The sequence below is a fragment of the Spermophilus citellus genome (genome assembly GCF_964194105.1).
Source record: "Spermophilus citellus genome assembly, chromosome: 6".
Classification (NCBI taxonomy): Eukaryota; Metazoa; Chordata; class Mammalia; order Rodentia; family Sciuridae; genus Spermophilus; species Spermophilus citellus.
The window spans coordinates 117,061,532-117,081,667 of record NC_138187.1 but is presented as its reverse complement, the minus strand read 5'-3'; the positions used below and the strand labels follow the sequence as shown (position 1 = coordinate 117,081,667).

At 36.6% G+C, this 20,136-nt stretch overlaps 1 protein-coding gene and 1 pseudogene across 3 annotated transcripts in view; both read right to left on the bottom strand.

The window, feature by feature from the left end:
• RAB3GAP2 (RAB3 GTPase activating non-catalytic protein subunit 2) overlaps nucleotides 1-20,136 on the bottom strand; it is a 113,128-nt gene that overhangs the window by 67,028 nt on the left and 25,964 nt on the right. For both annotated transcript variants that reach the window (XM_081299128.1, XM_081299129.1), the window contains exon 3: nucleotides 3,313-3,436. In XM_081299128.1, coding sequence (XP_081155254.1) covers nucleotides 3,313-3,436 — 124 coding nt within the window. The remainder of the gene's footprint in view (nucleotides 1-3,312; nucleotides 3,437-20,136) is intronic.
• LOC308652286 (eukaryotic translation initiation factor 4E type 2-like) lies at nucleotides 15,665-16,574 on the bottom strand (annotated as a pseudogene). Its single transcript has 2 exons — nucleotides 16,552-16,574; nucleotides 15,665-16,219 (listed from the first exon to the last, which is right to left on the bottom strand). The product of its transcript is annotated as a eukaryotic translation initiation factor 4E type 2-like (transcript).

Below are 20,136 nucleotides of genomic sequence, written 5' to 3'. Positions count from 1 at the left end.
ATGCTGGTAGGATTTCACCTTCTTCTACTGTTTCCTCTTTGTTTTCCGCTATACAAAGTCTAATCTGGGACCGAAAAGATCCATTCTTTATAGGACACATCAGGGCACATACAGGATTGCCTGGAGCCCTTAGTATGGGCAATGAACTAGCAGATAAATCTACACATGACATACATATTTTCTCCACAATAGAAGAAGCTATAAATTTTCATAAAAGGTTCCATGTCAATGCTAATACTTTACAAAAGCGTTTCAAAATAACTAAAGAACAAGCCAGACATATAATAAAACAATGTCAAAATTGTGTGACATTTTTACCACAAGTTAATCTTGGAGTCAATCCTAGAGGACTGATACCTAACCATATTTGGCAGATGGACGTCACACACTTGCCAGAATTTGGAAAATTAAAATATTTACATGTTACAGTTGATACTTCTTCCGGGTTTTTGATGGGCTCCCTTCATGCCGGAGAAAAAACTAAAGATGTTATAGCTCATTGCTTACAAAATTTTGCCACTGTGGGCATTCCAAAACAGTTAAAAACGGACAATGGTCCTGGTTATACTTCCACCTCTTTTAAACAATTTTGCTCATCATTTGGCATTACTCACATAACAGGAATTCCATACAATCCACAAGGACAAGGCATAGTTGAAAGAGCTCATCAAACTATTAAAATGTACTTATTAAAACAAAAGGAGGGAATTGGAAAGGGGTATATATCCCCCAAAGATAAACTTAAAATAACCCTTTTTACTCTAAACTTTTTAAATTTGGATTCATTGGGACTTAGTGCTGCGGAAAGACATTTGTATCCAAAAAATGTACATAAGCCTAAGGTACTTTGGAAAGATATTCTAACAGGACAATGGAAAGGCCCAGATCCAGTGATAGTCTGGAGTCGGGGCTCTGTCTGTGTTTTTCCACAGGAGGAACAGCAACCGATTTGGATTCCAGAGAGATTAACTAAAACAATTTCTACAGAAAAAGAAGATAATTTGACTCAAATCCATAACAGCTGATATCCAGAGCTCCAGCTTGGCTATTCTTACATCTGTGCCAGTGATTAACCAAGATGTTTTTTTTTTTTCAATATCTATTATTGCATTTTTCCCACATCATAAAGTTCTATTTTATTTTTGAGCTCATACAAACCTCAGTTAATGTTTTTCTGATCAGTTTTATTTTTTGACTGTGGAGTTTTAAACATTACAATGGAGATTTCACCTAGGTAAAGCTACAAGGCCTTTATTGTCTTATGTGTTGTATGTTATGTGTGCACTGTTTTGTGTTGTATGTCTGTATGTGTGTATGTCCATATTTCATATATGAGGAGCGCTCATAAAAAAATGGATCCGAATTTTTTTTTTATTCACGTGATTTAAATGGTTTAATTTAAATTAGGTAAACAGCTGTTAATGATTGTTTTTAAAGGTGGTTAACAGATCTGTTTGCTTACTAATTTAAATTAGGTAAACAGCTGTTAAGGATTGTTTTTAAAGGAGGTTAACAGATCTGTTTGTTTACTTTCACCTTTCCTTTTCATTATATTTAATAATTCTGTTCAGGATAATGTCTCTTTAGCATCATTGCCAGAATTTCCATCTCCATCCCAATTCCGGTGAAGACTGAGATAAAACCAAACTACAGCTTCTATGATAGATATCACAGTAAACTGTATAAACTGATGCATCAATGAATATAACTCAACAAGTAATGCTCAATCAAGGACTTGATTTACTTTGGGAGGAAATGGACATATTGATAGACTCCTCCGATTTGAACTGCCTGCAGAACTTGCCTGGAATATATATCAGTTGCATGCATTGTGAAATATCATCTGGTGCACCGAATTGTGGTACTGCTGGCATATCTTTGCTGATGGTGTCACCAGTGATGCAATTTCCTTGCCAGCTCACCCCATGTTAATTGTGGTAATGCTGGCATATCTTTGCTGATGGTGTCACCAGTGACGCAATTTTTCCAAAGGAGCCATCAATTGGCTTGGTGTCGTGGCATTTCTGTATCCTCCTCCCTTCTACTAGTGGTGGTCTAAAATTTGGGGGCCAACAGAGGTGAGGCAAAGAACCTCACCCCCCCCCCACTGGCACCAAGGCAAAATTTGGGGGCCAACAGAGGTGAGGCAAGAACCTCACCCCCCCCACTGGTGCATAGGCCTATCCACAAGCATGGCTGAATGCTGGACCGGTAGTCAGTGACGGGTTGATCTGATTGCAGTGGATTCAACCTAAGACAGGAAGCTGACGCCTAAAGGTCAGTTCTCCCATGACGGGTAAGAACCATATGTTGAATTGGACAACCTACCAGGCACGGTTCCTAGCCACATTGCTTGTTGCTTAATTAAACAGAAGGGGGCAGATGCTAGGAGCCACAAGTAAATAATATGATGCATGGCACTTTTGGTTGTAAGGTGACATGCCAGCTAGCCACTGAGATGATATGATTATGTTAAGATTTACATTCATATGGAAATTGGACTCCTGCTGTTCACCTTGGCCTGCTACCGGACTCATGTTACAGGACTCCTGGAGAGTTCCCATTGGTTGGGGAAGGATAGTAGGAGGAAATTCCGGGGGAGGTCCGCCCCCCCCCGTTCCGATAGACGCGCGCGTGGGAGGACCGGGTTTGGCTTGCCGGCGCCTACGGAGTATTGGTGGCTTTTTCAAAAATAAAGTTTTGTTCCTGCTTGAGTGGCTCGTGATTCTGTGCCCAGCCAATACTGCAGGCACCAAACAAAAATGTATATAGTACTGTGAGTTTTCAAATTACAGTTGAAAATCACCCCACTCATATTGGTATTAAAAAAGGATCAGTGGGCTGGGGATGTGGCTCAAGCGGTAGCGCGCTCGCCTGGCATGCGTGCGGCCCGGGTTCGATCCTCAGCATCACATACCAACAGAGATGTTGTGTCCGCCGAGAACTAAAAACTAAATATTAAGAATTCTCTCTCTCCTCTCTCTCTCCCCTCTCTCACTCTCTCTAAAAAAAAAAAAAAAAAGGATCAGTGGCATTTTCACCACTGGCTGTCCCTTTGCAAGAAGTTGGCAATACCTAGTAATTCCTCTGAAGGGCCAGACAGACAGTTTAAGTATCTTGCAGGTAAGAGAGAAAAACAAGAATAAAAAGAAAAAAGAAAGGATAGAGAAAAGAAATAAAAGGTTACACAGATTAGAGATGCCACCATACAATACATTCAACAGAAATAACATTTTTTATTTTCACCTAATCCATTTTCTGTTCTATTCTATGAATGAAAATAATGAATGTAAAAAATAACAGAGTACTTACGCACTAGAAACACGGCCTTTTGCTCCCGGGCTATAACCATAAGATCGTTGGTAGGAGATAAAGATAAAACACAATCTTGAAGCCAGGAAGTTTTTTGTGTTTTGCAAATATTTCCTTCTTCTTCCTTCAGTAAAAAAGAACCAATTACTAATTATACCTTTTTTTCCCTCTCTCTTTTAACTTAGGGCTGGCCTACGTGAGCCTCATTAGCTACACTGAAATTGTATGCAACTTTTTCCCCCCCAGTAGTTGAGGATCAAACCCAGGGCTTTGTATATGGTAGGCAAGCACTCTACCACTGAGATATACCCGCAACCCTACAATTATTATACATGCAAAAAAATGAGTATTTACACTTAGCTTGTCCTCCTTGTGAGGCAAAGAGTACTAAAAAAAAAAAGGCAAAAAGAAAAATTCCCAATTCTTTTATAGAGTCTTATAATATTCCTTAACAAAATATGTCAAAATGACCAACAAAATACCCACTATAAATAAATCTGGGATATTAATGCAAAAGTTTTAAATATAAACAAGTAAGACATTAGAAGACTGTCACAAAGGGATCGCTTTAGGAATGATTCAGTATTAGGAAATTTATTAAATAACCCTATTCATAGGTAGATAGCTATGCCATGAGCAGTTCAAGGGCAAAGAATAAATTACCTGATGATTGTTATGGCTTTAAGAGATGTAAAATTATTTGATAAAATCTGATACCTTACTTTTTATTTGATCTGAGGTGTTATCTTAACATATATATATCTTAGACTTCACTGCACATAAAGTTTTTTTTCTTTTAAAAAAGGCTGCATAGTATTCGAATCTACAGATACAACAAATTTATTTAACTAGCTCTCTACTGATAAATTATTAGAAATGAAATGTCTGGGTCAATAGTAATGTGCATTAATAAATTTGCTAGATATGCTGAAATTGTTCTCCACCTATGCTGTGTTAAATGTGAAAGTGCCTGCTTTTGCACATATTTTTCAAAAGATATTTTAACTCTGTATCTTTGTCAATCTAATACATAAAAAGTATATATTTAAATTGTATGAGTAAGAATAGTTATTTTCTCTTTTGTGTAAAATATTTTCTAATAGGCATACATAAAAAAGTATGCAAATGTTCCTTTCCTTTGTAGATTTCCTGTTGGGTTGCTGCTCTTTTTTGAACTGATTTATACATCCTCTATACATAAGGGAAAATTGGCCTTTTGAACATTAGAGCTTCCAAATAGTTTTTCCCAATGCTCTGTTTTTCCATGCAGAAATTTTTTATATTTGTATAACTAAATTACTTATCTCTTCCTACCTTACTCAACCTAAAGTATTATCTTACAGACTGAATTCAAGAGAGTAAGGCAGGGAAGGTATGAGGCTGCTTTCATTTTGAAAAAACATTACATTTTTATGCTTAAAAAATTCTTTTAATGATGCCACAATCATTGTTTATATCCCTAACCCTCAGCCAGCTCATAAATGTAAATTTTTAGTTATGTAAAACCAGAAAATAAAATTTCATGTGGCTTGGTATTCTGGTTTCATCTACTGATGACAGGAGAATAAAAAGGCAAAAAAAAAAAACCCAAAATCTTCATTATTTTTCACTCCAACCCCACCCAACCACCCACCCCCTTTTTTAAACCAGAGATTGTACTCAGGGATGCACTACCACTGAGCAACATCTTCAGTGCCCCACTCCTTTTAAAAAAATTTTTGACACAGTGTTTTGCTAAGTTGCCCAAGATGGTCTCAAACTTGCAATCCTTCTGCCATAGCCTCCTGAGTCACTGGAATTCCAGGCATACCCAAGTATGCACTACTGTGCCTGGCTACATTTTCTATGTCTTCTCTACAATTTTGTCTTTCCTTACAACTACGGGACTAACAGTATATGCTTTTAATCTGCCATAGTAAAGTTGATGCATATAAGTGGGAATTTCATAGTATGAAAAATAGGACACAAAAATATTACCATATTATATCATATCATCATTAGAGTTTGATATGCCATAAAATCTAGATATAAACCTTTAGTAGTGCTTCTCAGGAATGCTGCTAGCTTTTCACAAAATGCAAGGATTTTGTGCTTTTAATATAAGCTCTAAATCTCTTCTGATTCACAGCAACGTGGGGAGCAGCTATATACCTATACAACAGCAACCTCCCAGTCATATGTAATTCTGAATTGTTCCTTGTGACTAAGGCACAGTATTTGATGTATCATATCAAAAAATATAAAAAGCCTCTAATTACAAAAACCAAGCCCAAATGAAACTTTCAAAAATTATGGAGTGGTAAAAATGTGTTGTTTTCTCATAGACTTACCTATTTGCTACACTCAGAATAAAATCTGCTTTGTTATAACATAAATTTAAAATAGAAAACCGGCCAGGCATGGTGGCACATGCCTGTAATCCCAGCAACTTGGGAGGCTGAGGCAGAAGAATCGCAAGTTCAAAGCCAGCCTTAGCTATTTAAGGAAGCCCTAAGCAAATTAGTGAGGCCCTGTCACAAATAAAAGATAAAAAGGGCTGGGGATGTACCTCAGTGGTAAAGCACCCTGGATTCAATCCCTACTACCAAACCAATCAAAACAAAAATGAAATAAAACAGAAACAGGGAACCAGGCGAGGTAAATGTGGAGAAGAAATTTTACGTACTTAAATTTCTTTCAATAAATCCTCGAAAAGAAGAAAGTCCTTGGTATATCAGGAGACAAACAATGAACATATGATATATAAAGGCAAACAAAGAATGAAAGGATTAAAAATACATGTCTTAAATTGTTTTGCAATGTTACTTTGTAAACAAGCAAGTTGAGATGTAGAAAGCAAGCCACAGTGACATGAAATTTCTTCTTATGATAAAGAAATCCTTTGACACCATCCTGAGCATAAGACAGTGCGTCCATTAACAAGTGTTCTGGCACTGATGTGTGTTTGGGTCTTTTCAACTACATCAAGAACACTGAGGTAGGGATGACATGGGTGACTTGGGTTATTTTCATAGGAACACTTGCTAAACACTTTCTATGTGCCAGACACTATGTTAACCCCTTTACATATATCTTAATTTTCAGAGTAACTATATAGAGTTCTATTACTACACCTATTCTGGGACAGGAAAACAGAATTATCATGACAGCTTCCCCCAGGTTACAGGGAGAGTAGGGAGGGATTTGATCTTGAAGGACATGGGGAACCACTGAAGGCATTTTTAAGCAGTGAGGCTACCTGGTCAGATCTGTGCACACTGACTCACTCTCACTCCCCCTACCTCCATCCCCCAATTATCTTGTTTTTAAAACTTTTAAAACATTAATAAGTAGCAATAATAATGACTGTATAACCCACTTGATTTCAGTTACTTCCTCCCTCTTCTCTCTCACACACACTCTAGAGATGAAAGTTGCCCAAAATAATACTTGCCCTTAAAACTATGATGTACTCTAAATTTTTAAAACTAAATTTTATTATTTAAAAAGTACTGAAAAGCCATGTGTTTTAATGAGCTTTTTTATTGCTGTGACCAAAACACCCAACAAGAACAACTTAGAGGAAGGAAAATTTACTTGAGATTCATTGGTTCACAAGTCTCAGTCCAGATAGCCAACTCAGTGCTCTGGGCCCAAGGTGAGGCAGCATGTCACAGCAGAAAGGCTGAGTAAGGAAGCTGCTCAGCTCAGGGCAGGGTCAGGAAGCAAAGAGGGAAAGAGAGGGAAAGGGCCACAGGGAAAACGCACACTGCCAGAGCACAACCCCCAGTAATTCACCTCCTCTAGCCATGTCCCACCTACCTATAGAGACCACCCAGTCAGTCCACTCAAACTAGGTTGAATTGATAAAGTTACAGCTCTCATAATCTAACATTTCACCTATGAATATTCCTGCATTAACAGGAGCTCTGGGGGGACATCTCATATCTAAACCATAACACCACCACAAACTGTTTTCTCCCCAACTTAAGATAAGCAGTTTATAGTAAATTGTTCTAAGCCAGGATTTCTGAATTTCAGAATTTTTGACATTTTAGGCAAGATAATTCTTCAGTGTTGGGGACTATTCTATGTACTACAAGATGGTGAGTAATATCCTAGACTGCATCCAATAGATGCCAGTAGTACCGCTGCATGACAAACAAAACTGCCCCAGACTTTCTCCCCTGGGGTGGGAGGCAAAATTGCCCCAGGCTGAGAACTACTGCTCTAGGCAATAGAAGATCAAAGCAAAGATGAGATGGATCTGAGAATCCTGAAAGCTGAACTGACAAGAGGAACAAAGGCTCTTGGGGGCCTGGTTTAATGCACAGGGCAGGGACAATGAAATATAAACCAAAAATAAAGAATGTAGACCTGTGGAGCCAACTTAGATGCCCTTTAGTAGATGAGTAGATAAAGAAAATATTGATACATATATACCAATACACACACACACACACACACACACACACAATGGAATATTATTATACACACACACACACACAATGGAATATTATTATACACACACACACACACAATGGAATATTATTCAGCATTAAAAGAATAAAATCATGGCATTTGCAGGTAAATGGATGGAGTTGGAGAAGATAATGCTAAGTGAACTTAGCCAATCCCAAAAAACCAAATACCAAATGTTTTCTCTGATTTAAGGATGCTGATTCATAATGTGGTTGGGAGGGGGGCATGGGAAGGTTAGATGAAATCTAGATAGGGCAAAGGGGAGGGAGAGTAAGAGAGGACGCATGGGGGTAGGAAAGATGGTGAAATGAGACGACATCATTACCCTAAGTATATGTATGAAGACATGAATAATGTGACTCTACTTTGTATACAGAGACATGAAAAATTGTGCTCTATATGTGTAATATGAATTGTAATACATTCTATTGTCATATAACAAATTAAAACTAAAAAAAAAAAAAAAAGAAAAAAAGAATGTGGATCTGGGCTGGGGCTGTAGCTCAGTGGTAGATCACTTGCCTAGCATGTGTGAGGCACTGGGTTCAATTCTTAGTACCACATATAAATAAATAAAATAAAGTTCCATTGATAACTAGGAAAAAAAAGAATAAGAAATTCTTAAAAAAAAAAAAAAAAGGAATGTGGATCTGTCTGAAATAGTTCCTGTATTGGATATTTCAAGGGAGCCTCAAGTCAAAGCAGGAAACTAGATGAAAATACTGGTATAGAGAAGATGGAGGGAAGCACACTCCAGCTGAACCACAATAAACTGATCTTAGTTTTTGCAACAAAACTTGACTTCTAATTCATGAAGAAAGCTCAGGCAGTGAACCTGGCTGTGCAGAACGATGTTTTCTGAAGCTTCACAGAACACCAGCACACATTCAGTAGCTGACAAGATGTAGGCTCATCATTTCGTTTTGTTCCATAAGGACTTGCCTACTAATTAGGTTTTTGGAAAACCTCCCCACAGTAATGGAGCCCATAGTCACTAATATTGTTCCCTTGAAGCTGCTGATCCTGAAAACAACACCATCAAATGACAAGATAGTTAATTTCCCAAGTGAGAAATGAAATTTTTAAAAAAGAAAACAGCACCTCACTGCTTAAAAGTGCTATGAACGCCACGGACTACCTTGGTTTTCCACAAAAACTAGCACCTAGTTACTAAAGTTACATTAAATGCATCTATTATCTTTAAAACATAATCCCTTTTGGGGGTAAGGGAGAGAAATCTATAGTTATGTTTTAGTGTGGCCTATACTTCAAGGCTTCTTGTTAGAATTAAGACCAATAAATTTTTTTCTTAATCTGTACAAACATGGAAGCCAAGACTGTGGTTATGAAAAGGAATTCTTTCTAAACGACTATAGCATAGAGTTTACAAATTTTCTTTTTTTTTTTTTTTTTTAAAGAGGTCCACAAATCTGCCAGGTGTGGTGGCACACACCTATAATCCCAACAGTTTGGGAGGCTGAGGCAGGAGGATCACCAGTTCAAAGCCAGCCTCAGCAACTCAGTGAGGCCCTAAGAAATTTAGTAAGACCCTGCCTCTAAATAAAATTTTAAAAAGAGCTGGGGATGTGGCTCAGTAGTTAAGCATTCCTGGGATCAATTCCAGGTACAAAAAAAAAAAAGTGTATAAAATCTACAAATCTGTCAAATGATTATTCTTTCATGATGTATCTAATGATAAAATTGCAATGGTATAACCAGCCTTTCAATTATAGTTGGTTACCTCAGGGGCCAGTAAATTATGACTTGGTAAACATAGCAGCAAATATTTTTTTGCTTATCAGGTAAGTGCAGTGATCAGATAGCCACTGAAGTAGCCAAGAGTAGTTTCTCAAAGTTTTCAATTTTAGTACAGTTGAGTCCATCATTTGCATTGTTCCTGTCATCCTGTTAACTTTCAAAGATATGTATACGTTATAGTGGTGCCAGTAAAATCCAGTGTAATTAAGGGACTGTCAGCAATTCACTATAATTCTTAGTAGTTTACTACTTAAGTCACAAAAATTAAATACTCATCTGCACTTTTAAAGCACGAGACATAAGTGTTTCAGCAATTTTAAAACACAAAAAGAAAGTAAACAATGCTACATAACTAGGTGTTTTTTTTTCCCTCTAGTCGGCTACTAACATATGTAATGCCCAATGTTTTTTAAACGTTCATCTTTTTTTTTTTTTTTTGGCAGAGGGGAGCAGGACCAAAAATTTATAAAAAATTTCAATATACAAAATGGATGAAAACAGAGATGGAGAAGCTACACAGCACCTCTATGGAACCCTATAGTGTCTTCAAAAAAACAGCATGAAAAGTACCAATTTTGGTCATTTCCAGATTAGAGTCTAAAATTTTCAAGTGAAAGATCTTAAGATCTTTTCAAAATTAAATGGGGCAATGCATGAACTCTTCGAATGCAAATAACCCAAACAAACAAAAAAAATCTCACAAATACAATAACAAAAACCCTACCATTTCAATCTTAACTTTTAAAATTTACTTTTCTTGAGGAAGTTAACCTTGATTCAGTAACTCTTAAAGTTTTACTTCAAATGTCAATTCAAGTAGAATTAGTTCTGTTATTATTTATTCTTACATTGCATATACAGAATTTCATTTTTTAAAAATTTTCCACTACTCTCTGCAGGGCACCATCAGTGGGAAGAGGGATTCAGTCATTTTTATAAAATTTTCTATGTGCCCATTCATTTGCTTACTCAAACTGTATAGATCTATAGAAAAATGCCTACATGGATAAATCCTTAAATAACAATGGCTATTCTTAGGTAATGGAAAATTGATTATTTATTTGTAGTTTTCTGTAACACCTGAATTTTGTGTAGTAAATATGTACCAAAACAACTTAATTACTTGTTAAAAAAAATAATAACTGCAATAGAAATGTGAACCCAAAAAACATATCTATCTTCTGAACAATTATTTAATACTAAATAATAAATCTATGTGCTTCAATAGGCACTATGGGGTATAATAAACTACCAAATAATTCCTGCTTAGAAACTTGGACAAATAAGACTAAGGAAAAATTTGAACTAAACATAAATCATAACAGATCTAATAAATAGATCTAATAGTTTAACTAAGTGTTATGAACATTAAATTGCTATTAGAGCTTAGGAAAAAAAACAGATTATAGTACACATGCACCCAAAAGACTTTAAAGTGAAAAACAGGACAAGATGACTAAGTTCAAGTTAAAATATTTAAACATACATCAAAACATTAAAATGGCATTTTACGCCCCTAGTAAAGATAAAAGTAGAATTAGTTCTGTTATTATTGATAACAAACTAGGAGTCCACAATTTCAAAAATACCTGCAAACAACAGACACCACACACACACACACACACACACACACACACACACACACACAAAATCATCTCTGGCTTTTGTTTCCTAACATTTGATTTTTAAAAAATAAGAATGGAGAACAATTTCAGTTTTACAACATAGACACTAGCACACAATCAATGATAAAAAGCAGTTGGCTCATAACTGTTTTTACATCTGCACAGGCCAAATAGGAAAAGGCGTTCTCAGATACTGCTATTTGTAATACAAACTGCAATAACCTTTTATCAAAAATTAAAATGTGTGTACATTTTGCCTTAAAAATTTCAGCTTTAGGAATTTACTCTACTGGAATAATAAGACCAGCTGATCTCTACTGCACATTTACTATGTTCTAGGTACTACTCTAAGCATATTTCATTTAATTCTCATAACAATCCTATAAATTTGATAATGTTATTAGTCCCACTTTAGAAACAGGGTAATTGAGCTTAGAGAAATTAAGTAATTCATTCAAGGTTTCATAATAAGTAACAGGGCAGATATTCAGGCCACTTGACTCCTAATCCTGATAATTTATGACCACATGTAACCAAAGATACACTGGTAGATGTAAAAAAAGCTTATAACAAGCATTGCTTGTGATGGATGGATGGGTGGGTGGGTAGGTGAGAGAGAAAATGGGAGGGAAGAAAGAATTTTTACATTAAATTACATCTGGTGTAAAATACCAAGGGTAGAACAATGTGTAAAATTAACTTGGACTTTTAGATTAAAAGGGTGAATTAAACACAAATTTTACTCTCACTCAGCACCAAAATCTCCCCCAAAACAACAGTAAAATGTTTTGTTGGCACTGGCTCTGGACCTGCACACATTCTACCACTGAGCTATACTCCCAGCCAAAAAGTTTTGTTCAGCTTTTTTGTTTGTTTTTGGTGCTGAGGATGGAACCTAGGACCTCATAAATGCTAAGCAAGCACTCTACCACTGGGTTACATCCCCAGCCCCAAATAATTTGTTTTAAAGGCAAAAAGTAACACATAGGAAAAAGCTACAAAATTTTGAGTGAGAGCTAGAAAGAAAATGGCAGATGGTAGCTGATTTTACTGTCCCTAGAAGCCAAGCTTCTAAACTGATAAAGAGGAAAGCTGACATGCAGCCCCAGTTGCACTGCAAAACTGTCAACAGGTCTAGAAACTGGTGCCAGGTCCCTTTGGAATTGAAGGCAAGAATGGGGCTAAAATCAGGAGGTATGGTTGAAAGTGGGTAGGTAACCTGCAGTGAGGTCCCCAAATTCCCTCTCTCACTTCATCCAGAAGGTGGCAGAAGATCAGAGGCCCCACCACTAAGCCAGAACTCACTTAACAGAAGGTACTCTGCAGGAAGACAGGGAGAGCAAGTGTGAACTAAAATTAACAACTGTAAATAGAAGGAAAGATAAATGGGAACTAACTATATAGTAAGACTAAAACCTGTCTCTTAAGCACATAGGCATAATAATACCATCTAAACTGACTGGGGCTACTTGTTGCACTATGGCCAAAGATCCAGAAACAACTTAAATTCACTTTTCTTTACTGGCTAACAGTCACGTAACTTCACTCTTTGCTAGCAAATCACTTCCCTAGGATCTACTAAAAACGCAATTAATGGTCTTTCAGAACAAAATCTTTGAACCCCTCTCCCCCAACAAAAGGTCAAGAAATTATGGAGATCAAAACTGCAGAAAGACGCTAAAAACCATGGTCTATACCAAAGTTTATGAACCTCAGCACTACTGACATTTTGGGTGGAATTACTCTTTTATTTGTGTGGTGGGATGGGATTATAAAATGCTTACTTGGCAGGAGCCTAGGCTTCTACCCAGTATAATTAGGCCTCCCCCAAATTATGAAACCAAAAACATCTCCAGATAATACCAGGAGCAAAATTATCTCCAATTGAGAATTACTGGGTCAGCTTGTATTAACCCTGAGAAGACAGTCACTGGCAAAAATCAATGTTTTTCTGAGTCATAGATCCAAACCCCCAGTGAGAACCAGCCTTAGGACCCTCTGTAGCCCCTGCTCCTGAGTTTAATCTAGGGCACATCTTTGGCATGATGTACTTCTTTTGCCTCTGGCTAATCTGGTGTTTGTGTCTCCTGTATGTCAGATGGTACCAGAGTCTGATGGAAATAATGAAATTAGGCTTCAACCCAATTATTTCTGCTGTAAGAATTTTTAATCAGGCTGTATAATATTCCATTTTTCAGTCTACAGGCAAACATTTCCAGCCAAGATGCTTTCATTCTCTGCCTATCTTAACTGAGGACTTTGACCCAGTACCTTCTTGTGCTGTTTCAGCAAACACTAGCCATTTATGATCAAGCAAACCAATTCTATACTTCCCACTTTTTGTCCTTAATACATCAATAAAGGAAAACCATTAAATCTGCCTCGCCAGTTAAAATTTTTCTTTTTCCGATGTAAGCAGCAAAGAGGCGTTTATTGCAAGCTAGTTTGGTCCTCCGCGCACACAGCAACTGGTGATGCTGAAAGGCCCCGAGCCCAGGGTTTGCAGCAGTTTTATACACTCTTTGGGGAAGGCAGGGACTTCACATACATCATAGCATCTCTTAGCAAATCATCACACACGGCGGGAAAATAATAAAACAACTCTAAAACATGATAAGCACATTCACTGGTGGGAACAAGTTGGGTAAGGGTGATTGGTTAGTACAAGAGGGGGATTCGTTTGAACTGACTTGTTTAAGCCACGAGGGGAATATGTGCTGAACTACGTGGTTTCCCAACATGTTATCAACCACCATAAACTACTGGGGAGGGGGGGTCATTTGGCATCCCAGGTATTTTCCCTGTCTCATGCTGACTGGAGGTTGCTAGGGGGTTGCTATGGGTCCTCACCTAGGCTGACTGAGTCAGGGACACCTGGTGCTGCAGATCTCTCCTGCTATTTGTAGAGCCAGTTAAAATCAAGCTTTTCCAAACTTCTTCCAAACTGCTTTAAATCGCTTTATAGCACAAGGCTGAGCAAAACATTCTACTCTATCACTAATTCCTATAGCAAAATAACTATAATTTCAACTAAAAGCTCTTGTAACACTTTGTAAAAACAAAGAAACAAAAAACAGGACAAAACTATCTACCATTAATTATAGGATCAAGCAGTAGTACATTTGTCTTCCTTTCTAATTAGTATAGAAGAAAACCTTTGTTTTGATTTTTTTCCCATCCCAATCCATCTTGAAAGCCTATTCTGCTTCCCTTTTCATTCTCTTGCATGAATTCTTTCCTTCAAGTGAGAATTCACTTTTTTCACTTGTCCAGTTACAATTGTACCTGACAAAGATGCATTATTTTGGGCATTGTTATGAACTGAATTATATCCCTCTCTACCCTAATTCACAGATTGAAGCTCTAACACCAATGTGACTATGTCTGGAGATAGAGCCTTTAAGAAAATAATTAGGTTAAAAGAGGTCCTGAAGCTTGGGCCTTATCCTACAGGACTGATGACCCTTGTTTTTATTTTATTAGGACTAATATCCTTACAAGGGAAAGAGACACCAGAACTCACTCCTCTGTCCATGTTTGTATAGAAAAAAGGGTAAGTGAGAACACAGAAGACAGTGCAACTCAGGAAGAAAGGCCTCATCAGAAACTAATACTAATGGCTCCTTAATATTGGATGTTGAGCCTCCAGAAATGTGACAAAAATAAATTTATGTTGTTTGATTCACCCAGACTACGATATTGTTATGGTAGCCTCAACAGACAAATAAGGGCATGAAATATCTATGGAAAACATGGAAGCTTTGAGGACTGCCAGTGTCACTGATGCATACTTTCTTAAATGTGACACTAGTTACTGCTGAGAGTAGATATTAGAATATGCTTTCTCTCAACTTTGTTTTTGGGGGATACCAGGGATTGAACCTAGCTAGGGGGCACTTAACCACTTAGCCTCATTGCCAGCCTCTCCCCCGCTTTTTTTGAGACAGGGTCTTGCTAAGTTGCTTAGGACCCCACTAAGTAGCTGAGACCGGCTTTGAACTTGTGATCCTCCAGCCTCAGCCTCCTGAGCTGCTGGGATTACCACACCTGGCCTTTCTTTCAGTTTTTGGTAGAGAAAAAGACTTTATTATTCAGTGAATTTATCTTTAAAAACACCCAGAAAAAGAATACTTTCATTTTTAGATAGTGGTTAGTGAAGGAAAGGCAATATAGAAATAAAACAAACCCAAGCAGTGCAACTGGGTTCCTACAGAAGAGCTCTGTTTCAAAGCACCCTGCAGAATAGGTGGCCAAGGAGTCTCATCAATCAGAACCACAGCAAGTAGCCACAACCCTAAGGGGAGCCTGTCCACCCCCACTCTACAAGCCTAGGCCAACTACAGAGCTCCTTCTGCTAAGCTCAGGGACATCTCCCTATCCTTTCAGCATGTACTTGATGCTGTCAGTTTTTGTTTTCCACAATGGTGCTGGGAGGTAGGTTAAGCACTCCCTCAAGTATATCCTAGATTTGGGCTAGGTTGCTCAGTCATTGAAAGTCTTATTCCATATTAATATAATGTCCACCTGAAAACAGAGACCATATCCCTGCAGATCTCCTCACCAAACATGAACTATTTTCCTAGCATGGCCAAGATGAGTTTTTCCCAGTAATGGGAAGCCAAGCCCTTCCACTGGTGAATGATCCACTTGTCACCATTTTTATATGCATCATCCTCCCACATGAGTTTAATTTCTTCTTTGAAGAGATAGAAGTTACTGTGGCCATCAGGTCCTTAGGACATATCATATGATTATAAAAACCTTCAAAACTGCTCCAAAGAGTCCAAGGTGCTAATCTGTTTGATATTCTGTTCATAGCTGGGTGAGCTGGTAGCAGAGCCTGGGGTTCTCATGGAGTCCCAGGAAGTATATAGTTGTACTACAGGGAATGTTCTGCCGGTCCAGGGACAGCAACCTTTCTCTTGCTACTAGTCCAACTCTTGTCTTATTTTGATTTTTCTCCCTCACCATATTTCAGTGCATTCTTTTCTTCATTCTGATCATGGTCCCCACTGTCATCATCTTTCAAGGTGTTGAATGTGTACCTTTTGCTGCTGTTGTCTCTGCTTCACAGAGTGACTTCCACTCTGCTGAGTCCAGAATACACTTTCTTCACTAAGCTCTTATTATAGCTGACACCTTGGAACCAGAAAAAGCTAAAGAGGATTTCTCTTTTCTTACAAAGGCCTCTTCCGGATCCCTGGTATTAAGTCTCTCTGAATACAAAAGCCCTTTACTCTCTAATGCCATAAAAATGAGAAACTACTCTCAAAGAGCTAACAACTTGTGGAGATAAAAAGCACCCTGGAGTTTTTACAGTTTTCTTCTGAACTCAGTAGCAGCCAATTGGCCACCAGGTCAGCATTCAGTGGCACTGGCTCCTATTCCACTTTACTCTTTGCTACCTCTATCTGTCATTTATCTACACATCACTGCAGTATTCCTATTGATCAAAACACAACAGCTCTCCAAATGTCAGGCTAACAAAGAAGAAAAGTTTATCATCCTCTGTTGGCAACCAATAGAGAACCTTATCATTACATTTACAGCACCTTGATACAACGATGCCTGACTTCAACATATTATACTTCTTCTACTTCTGGTGTCCTCTATAATGTGGATAAGACCTAAGTGCATTCAGAGAAGGTAGGTTTTGAGTTTGCTGACTATTCTTAGCAAAAGAGAGTAGCAAGTTTCCTTTCAATTCCCTATTTTTCTACTGGGCAGCAATATCTGTTACCTTGACTAGAGCTTGTACTTGTACTTGTACATTTTATACATTTGCCAAATTTTACTCTGATTCTTATTATACCTCTGGAGCCAATTATGCTTTTGAGGTTGTTCATAACCATTGAAAAACAACAGAAGTCTTATCTTAACTGAGTAAAATCTATTATCCTGATATAGCTGAATGTGAAATAAAGAAAAAGAGGAAGAATCCAAGATCACAAGCAAAAAAATATCAGCAAGGCCATGAAACAGAATAAATTATGACTAAACAGAAGTTAAGTCTGTGTTTTTAATATGCATAATTCTAGTTATATGAAATGTTCAGAACAGGCAAATCTATGGACAGAAACTAAAGTAGTGGTTGAGGCTGGGAAGAAGAGAAGAATAGGGAGCAACTACTAATGGATATGGGTTTCTGTTTGGAGTGATGAAAATATTATGGAATTAAATCACAGTAATAGTTATACAAAGTTGTGAATACTAAAAACAGTAAATTGTATACTTTCAAGGTGAAATTATATGGTATGTGAATCATATTAACATAATTTGTATTTAATAAAACAAAAATGTTAAAAATCTGAGCAAGTGAATTGTACAATAAAAATATTTGCTTAACACAAAAGAATAAAGGAGTAAAAAATAATTTAAAAAATATGAGTTATAGAAAACAAACAGCAATTTTACAGATATAAATTTAACCATATCAATGATTATATCAAATAAAAATAAATTATTCACTCCAATCAAAAGTCAAGATTGTCAGACTGACTAAAAGGCAAGATTATATGAATAGGCTAAAAGGACAAAAAGAAATACACCATGAAAACAGTGACCAAAAAAGAGCTGGAGTGGCTATAGTATCAGACAAAATAGACATTAACATAATGAACATCACTAGAGATAAAGAGAACTACTTCAGAATGAGGTATCACATATACATCTACATTCATATTGATGTATAATATGTGCTTCCTGATAGAATCCAAAAATACAAGAAGCAAAAACTGACAAAAACTGAAAAGGGAACTAGACAATTGCACAATAACAGATGTAGATTTCAATGATCTTATTTCAGTAATAGATAGAATGAAGAAAAACAAACCAAGAGTATAGAAGACATAAATAACACTACTAACCAACTTAACCCAACTGAAATACATAGAACTCTTTACCCATTAAGAGAAGAATGCATATTCTTTTCATACATATGAAACATACACGAAGACATAAAAGAGTGTTGATAAATCTAGAAGTTTTGGAAGTATACAAAATGTGTTCTCTGCAGCATCAGATTAGAAATAATCAACAGAAAGAAATCTGTCAAAATCACAAATACAGTAGTACCTCACCCTTATCTGTGGTTTTGCTTTCTGTGATCAACTATGATCAATCAGTCCAAAATTATTAAATAAAAAATTTCAGAAATAAATAATTCATTAGTTTTAAATTGTGCATTTTTCAGGGTAGCATGATGGTATCTCAGACTACCCCACTCCAATATGCTCCAATATGACCAAGTCATGAATTATGCCTTTTGTTCAGCATGATGGTATCTCAGACTACCCCACTCCAATACGCTCCAATATGACCAAGTCATGAATTATGCCTTTTGTTCAGTATATCACACTTGTATGTGCTACCTGCCCATTATTATTAACTTAGAAGTTACCTCAGTTATTAGCAAGAGACTGTCTGGGTATCACATGCTTGTGTGCAAGGGTAATGATGCTGGCAATTTTATTATGGTATATCATTAAAATCATTCCATCTTATTACTGGTTACTGTTGTTAATTTCTTATCATGCCTAATTTATAAATGAACCTCTATCCCAGATATGTATATATAGAATAAAGGTAACATATATAGAGTTTGAAACTATCCATGGTTTCAGACATACATACACTGGGGATCTTGAGATGTATCCTCCCTCTCTAATACAGGGAGGCTATTATACAATATATTTCTAACTAACCCCACAGATCAAAAAATACAAGAAGCAAAAACTGACAAAAACTGAAATCAGAAAATATTTTTAACTGAATGAAATTGAAAATATAACATATCAAAAGTTGTGGGATGCAACTAAATCACCAGTTAGAGGGTAATTTATGGCTTTATATTAAAGAGAAGATAAATTTAAGGGCTGGGGTTGTGGCTCAGTGGCAGAGCGCTTGCCTAGCATGTGTGAGGCACTAGGTTCGATTCTCAGCACCACATATAAATAAATAAAGATCCATTGACAATTAAAAAAATATTTTTAAAAAACCAAGAAGATAAATTTAAAATAAGTAATCTACAATTCCATCCTAAGAAGCTAAAAAAAGAACAATTCAAACTCAAAGTAAAGAGGATTAAAGCTATAAAGTCAATAAAACAGAAAAACAATAGAGAAATCATTGAAATTAAATTTTGAAACAGTTTTTTTTTTTTTTAAATCAAAATCGAAAAATTTTAGGTGGACTGAGAATAAAGTAGAGAAAACACAAATTATCCAGATCAGGAATGAAAGAAAGGATCTCTCTGATGATATTATAAAAATTAAAATGATGAATGAAGCAGTTGCTATTTCTAGGTATCATCTCTTATTCTGCTCCACCAGGGTTTGGCATCCCTTTTTTTTTTTTTTTTTTTTTTTTTTTTTTTTTTACAGGTTAAAATAGTACTGGTTCACTTTCTTTCAGAATATATATTCTAAAATGCCTGCTTTGGATCCTATCATTATCAAGACCCAAGCCTTGATCTAATTAAAACATTAAAAAAAAAGCAAATAATTATAAAATATGCCCAGTGCAGTCACATAAACATGTATGGGGGAAAAAGGCCCTTCCTCGATTGCTTTGACTTTTTCATGTTCCTTCAAACTCCAAGGCCTTTCCTGCCTCAGAGGTTTCACATGAGATGGCCTAAAGTGCTCTTTGCCAGATCTTCACCTCATTGACTTTATGTTGTTTTTTAGATCTCAGTTTTGAAAGGCCTTCCCTGCTTAATATACTATTTAATACTGAATATACTACTTAATACTTTTCACCTGTCTTTCTTTTTTTATTTCTCTCTCCCCATTAGAGTGTAAGCTCCTGGGAACAAGGACTATAAGACGGCCTACGCAGTAAATATATTCATTCATTCTTTTTTTTTTAAATTATTTTATTGTTGGTTGTTCAAAACATTACATAGTTCTTAATATACCATATTTCACAGATTGATTCAAGTGGGTTATGAACTCATTCATTCTTCAGAAAAAAAATATCC